Source organism: Somniosus microcephalus, chromosome 11 (genome assembly GCF_052327205.1).
Source record: "Somniosus microcephalus isolate GS21.2 chromosome 11, FLI_Smic_1.0, whole genome shotgun sequence".
Lineage (NCBI taxonomy): Eukaryota > Metazoa > Chordata > Chondrichthyes > Squaliformes > Somniosidae > Somniosus > Somniosus microcephalus.
In genome coordinates this window covers 38,508,157-38,514,156 of record NC_140997.1, presented here as the reverse complement: position 1 = coordinate 38,514,156, position 6,000 = coordinate 38,508,157, and the positions used below count along the sequence as shown (strand labels likewise).

At 42.9% G+C, this 6,000-nt stretch overlaps 1 protein-coding gene across 6 annotated transcripts in view; it reads right to left on the bottom strand.

Annotated features, from left to right (window-relative positions):
* Positions 1–6,000, bottom strand: part of tsc2 (TSC complex subunit 2) — an 85,213-nt gene continuing 79,213 nt past the window's right edge. For all 6 annotated transcript variants that reach the window (XM_086000502.1, XM_086000506.1, XM_086000503.1 and 3 more), the window contains 5 exons: positions 5,808–5,947; positions 4,701–4,779; positions 2,806–2,897; positions 1,686–1,784; positions 1–902 (listed from right to left, as the gene is read on the bottom strand). In XM_086000502.1, coding sequence (XP_085856628.1) covers positions 663–902; positions 1,686–1,784; positions 2,806–2,897; positions 4,701–4,779; positions 5,808–5,947 — 650 coding nt within the window. In that variant the 3' untranslated portion in view covers positions 1–662. The remainder of the gene's footprint in view (positions 903–1,685; positions 1,785–2,805; positions 2,898–4,700; positions 4,780–5,807; positions 5,948–6,000) is intronic.

The window sequence follows — 6,000 nt, the reverse complement described above, 5'->3', positions numbered from 1 at the left end:
TTAACAGTTTTTAAATGCAATTTATTCACTTTTAGTGGAGTCTTAATTACATCATACAACACAGACAACTGTGTTCAAATTGAGGAGAATGACGACTCATTCCTTTACAGGGTAATTGCATGTTAGTTATTACCAGATCAGAATGGAACTGAATATCAGGTCTTCTTTCACCCCTGCCCCACACCATTTATTTTCATTGTCCAACCCAAGTCCGCTTGGAAGTTTGCGCTGATCACCAAGTCCAGTTCAATACCCATGAGCGAATGCCACTTAGTGACATTTGTGACCACGAGGCTCCCTTCCAAATCAGGAAAAAAAATTGGTCGTTTCTTCAATACATCAGACCCATCATGTAACTTCAGAGAGATGCAAGTGGGAAGATCCATAATTAACAGCAGCCTCTGCTCAATTACCTGCATCTTCAAATGGTCCGTCATCAAACTAGGACACTTTCTTTGGAGGGGGTCAGTAGAAAGCAGCATTTTTTTTCTTCACAAGCAGTGCAGAGAAAATCCACCTCTTCTCTTTCCTACCCCCCCCCCCCCCCCGCCACCACCCCATCCCCACCCGCTTCCACAAACCAAACACCATTTGGCTTTCATCACAGTATGGTGTACATATTGCACACTTTCGACAGGGTGTACACACATGGGGGAAACACTTTAAACAAAGTCTGTGAAATCATCCACAGTGGACATTAACCTTTTCCTCTGGCCAGTTTCTGTACTGGTAGATTGAGGCAGCTGCTGCGAGTGCTGTGCAACGTAATGGTGGTGAGGAAGATGCTGCTGCTGATGGTGATGGTGGTGGTGGTGGTGGTGGTGGGCTTTACTCTGGCCGGTGGCATGCATCTGAATCAAGGAGATTCCAGCATTCTGACGATACTGCAGGTCTTCATACACCTAGGTAGAAAGAGAAAAAGTATATGTTATGTCCAAGAGAGACTTTGGTGCAAGAAATGCTCAGTGGCTGCACCCGTGTTCAACCATTTGGGGTAATGCCCACTCAATTAGGTCCGTCCCCAACAAAAAGGTTTGCACCCATGGTGAATTAAGAAAGATACTGGTACAGGAAACTCTTTTTATCCAGCACCAACGGGACCGGCGTGGTGCCAGTTTATCAAAAAGTCTGGATTACAGAGAGGTATAGTAAAAGGTACGAGAGCCCCGTACACGGCCACCGATCCAGGCGTCCTTGTTGCATAGCAACAGATGCAGGAACCCCGGCCACAGATCCAGGCGTCCCTGTTGCATAGCAATAGGTGCAGGAACCCCAGTTACACGGCCACAGATCCAGGAACGGCCACTAATATGAAGTAAAACTTACCTGAACCTACTCCTGAATTTTGCCAGTTAACAGAGATTTCGGTTATTTAGGTGCTGGTAAATCGAGTTTCCTGTATTATAGAATTTGCAACACAGAAATAGGACAGGAGGCCCAACTGGTCTATGCCGGTGTTCATGCTCCCTTTTCATCTAACCCTATCAGCATAATCTTCTATTCCTTTCTCCCTCATGTACTTATCTAGCTTCCCCTTAAATGCATTTATGCTAATCACCTCAACTACTCTTTGTGGGAGCAAGTTCCACATTCTAAATATACTCAGGGTAAAGAAGTTTCTCCTGCATTCTTTATTGGAGACTTTCATATTTATGTAGGTGACAAGAGATTGCCAATATCTGTACCTTGGATCGAATCCGTTTGATCTGTCGCAGCCTCGCTAGCCACTTAGATGCGTAGGCTTCTGAAGGAACGGCACTGTTTTGGTGTACGAGCGAAGCCATCTGGTGCAAGGAAGAAAACAAATTCACATCACCGAAATTAGACTAATTAGCATCAAAACTGTACATCAGGCCAAGATTTTTGTTGTCAGTGTCTAAAGGTGATGAGGACACTGTATGGTAAGCGCTATGAAAATGAGCAACTCAGACTACAGTTAAAATTGGAGACCTATTTTCAATCTGAAACAAAAACATAAAAAAAGACAGGTGATATTCCAGATGAACACTGCAGGATGGCAGTTTGATGGGTGTAACTTTGAAGAGCATTCCAAGAACAGACTTGACTGGAAGAGTGATCCAAATTTCCAGGAATAATTAACATTTTGTACGCACCACTAGATCACACCCCCACTCCCCTGCAGATACTGGCGATGTCATTAACAGGTGAAGCCCAACATTCCACTACCTGTTGCAGGTTATCAGCATCAGTGTAACAACCTTTCTCAAGTTGCAATCAGGTAGAAGCTCAAGCTTAAAGGTTTAATGCAGCTTGTGCTGTGTCTTAAGAATTTCAGCACTATTTAAAGAAGGGGCAACAGAAGGGTCTACAACGGAATAAGCTTCCCAACGACCAGAGAAGTGAACAATTTGACGTGTCTGTCTCTAGCAGGCCCCTCCCTGGGGTGATCAATGACTGGCTAAGTCAGGTTAAGGAACAAGCACACAATGACTGGAGAGATGGAACCTGGCATCAACTGGTGTCAAGAGGCATGGTCTTGTCTAAATGGTCGGCAGAGATATTCATTTGATGTAAAAATTTAAAAGGCACGCAAGCATTTAATTCCAAACTTACCATTTAATGCCAAGAGACATTGTGGGTGATTCTTCACTTTGCAAGTGTGGGCAGAAATCTGCCCGTTGTGACTGAAGTCAGTGGAAAGGAAACTCGGGCAGGATATACAACAGGCGTCCGATCCACTACCGTTAGTGAAAGTTAAAATCAACACCACTGCGTTCTGCATAACCGTTGCTAAACCCGTGATGCTCTACTCAGAGCTGAATGAAACAGCATCCTTATACTTACATTTGCATGTAAAGCCATTTGTCGCACTAACAGGGTAAGATTCTTGTCAGACACAATCCTAGCCACACTTGTGTCAACCAGCCCCTCCATATCTACAAAAGAGCAAAAGAGCTACTGAGAAACCATATTCAACCAAAAAAAATATCAAGCTATTTATTCCCAATTACAGAGATACTGGTACTACATAGAGTTTACAGCACAGAAACAGGCCATTTGGTGTTTATGCTCCACATGAGCCTCCTCCCACCCCTCTTCATCCCATCCCATCCTATCAGCATACCCTTCTATTCCTTTCTCCCTCATGTACTTATCTAGCTTTTCCCTTAAATGTATCTATGCTATTCACCTCACTACTCCTTGTGGTTGCAAGTTCCACATTCTGATTCACTGACCTAGGGGTATATGTGCACAAATCGTTGAAGTTCATAGGGCACATTGAGAAAGCAGTTAAAAAAGCTTACAGGATCCTGGGCTTCATGAATAGAGGTATATAGAGTACAAAAGTGTGGAAATTATGATGAACCTTTATAAAACATTGGTTTGGCCTCAACTGGAGTATTGTGTCCAATTCTGGGCACCACATTTCAGGAAGGATGTGAAGGCCCTAGAGAGGGTGCAGAAAAGATTTACGAGAATGATTCCAGGGATGAGGGGCTTCAGTTACGTGGATAGACTAGCGAGGCTGGGGTTGTTCTCCTTAGGGCAGAGAAGATTGAGGGGAGATTTGATAGAGGGGTGCAAAATCATGAGGGGTGTGGACAGAGTAGAAAGAGAGAAACTGTTCCCATTGGCTGAAGGGTCAAGAACCAGAGGACACAGGTTTAAGGTGATTGGCAGAAGAACCAAAATCGACATGAGGAATTTTTATTTATTTATTTATTTTTAACTCAGCGAGTGGTGGAGGCAGACTCAATCGTGGCTTTCAAAAGGGAATTAGATAAGTACCTGAGGGGAAAAAATTTGCAGGAATACAGGGAGTGGGACTAGCGGAGGTGCTCTTGCAGAGAGCCGGCACGGGCTTGACGGGCCAAATGGCCTCCTTCTGTGCTGTAACCATTCTATGATCTAGTGCTCATTCCCAGAAATAAATGACAATAATTCTAAGTATGTAGCTTTAAATGTTCATTTTGGGCTACTGCAGTGAGTTGATAGCACTTTGACAGTGAAGATTGTAGGTGCAAACCTCACTCCAGGACTTGAGCAGATAATCTGCCGAGATAGCAAGTTTTTTGTCATGTCGTTTGGGGAGGTTCTGAGAAGGTGTTTAGCAGAGATATAAATGCAGTTTTTGCTTTAAAATACAGCAATCCACATTCATACTGACATATTAAATTTAGTGTAGGATGAAATATTGCAAATTTAATAAATCATCCTGTTAAGATATTGGAGGTGTCTTGTATGTACAGGAAACTTTGTGCTATCCGGCACCGACGGGACCGAGCTGTTGCCGTTCCCTCAAAACTGCCGGACACACCAGCACTGATGTTGAAGCATACGGAGATTTTCAGCTCCGTGTGAATCAACAAACCCTAACAGCTTCTAAACAGTCGGCAAGTGTCTCTAGCTGAAGCTGTTGCTTAGCTACAGACCTTGCCTGTTGAGAAAAAAGCAACGAAAAGGAAAAAAAAAACGAACAAAACGGCTCCTGATTTTTGCCGGTGGCTCGAGCTTGCCAGACATTTAGCCTCCGGATAACAAAGTTTCCTGTAATCAGAAAATGTTCATAAGGAATTTAATATGTAAAACGTTTAATGCCATCCAAATCAGGAACTTGCGTGGTTGTAACGAGTGACAGTACACGGTGTGCACAGCGGCCATTTAAAAAGAAATACATCAAACATTTATACTGATAGTTATTTACAAAAATCAGCACCTTGTAATGATTTGTCACTTACCCTTCCGTGCTTGCAGGGTTACCAGGTTGCTCTCAAAGTCTAGAGGTTTAATAATTATTTCCACAAAGTTAAACTGACCCTATTAAAATTAACAGAAAAATTAAGAGACACTGTTCAGGCAGTAGGCTTCTCAAAAGCAGATCCAGTGCACACTAAACTTTTACACTGGCAACATGTTTGCGTATACTAGCAAAGTGGAGACACAAGTCACCATCAAAAATGAAGCAGCAGACTGCACTGACAGCAGCACTTCGACTCAGCAATTGAAAATTATGCTAATCTGATATGGAGTTGACAGCAAGCACCGAGAGGTAATCTAATGATTTTAAAGTGCACTCCCTCATTCACTGGGGATTACACTAGAAGGTTTAGTGGAGGCATAATCACAACTATCTAATCTGGCAAACACAAGTGGGGTACATAGAATTGACAACACAAACAGTCCATTCGGCCCAACTGGTTTATGTTCCACACGAGTCTCCTCCCACCCTTCATCAATCAACATAACTTTCTATTCCTTTCTCCCTCATGTGTTTATCTAGCTTCCCCTTAAATGTATCTATACTAGTCACCTCAACTACTCCTTGTGGTAGCAAGTTCCACATTCTAACTATTCTCTGGGTGAAGACGTTTCTCCTGCATTCCCTATTGGATTTAATTATGGCCTCTAGTTTTGGTCTTCCACCACCCCTTTTCTAAGTCTACCCTGTCAAACCCTTTCCTAATCTTGAAGAGCTCCATCAGGTCACCTCTCGGTCGATTCTTCTACAGAAAAGAGCTCCAGCCTGTTCAGTCACATTATCAAATATATTCAAACGCCTCACTGGCTCTAAATAGGTAGGCAGCCTTTTGACAAAGAAAAATATCGAATCAACTTTGGGCCAGTTAAACAACCTTTCGATTGATTTCTGGAGTCAGTAAAAACTTAAGAGCCAAGGCTGCTCAACGGGCTGGTTTATCCATCTGTACCACAACTATGGCACCAAGTGGAAGGTTAGTCTGGGGGAAACCCACTACATGTTCCTTTTTAAAACCGATGCCGAAATCCATTAAATTTCATTTAAATTCTTACTACTGTACGAGCGAGCGCGAGCTATTAAAAAATACCTTTATTGTTCCCAGTTTGTATTCTTCTTCAGTGTCCTTGTATATAACCACCACATAGTCATTCCCGATGTGTCGTTTCTTGTTGCAGCAGGCTTTATCGGATTCTTTATTTGGCATCAGAGTTGCAATGTGAAAAATCGCTTTAATAAGATTGGAGAAAAAAAAAGTTCATCACTGCACAGGACAAAAGCTG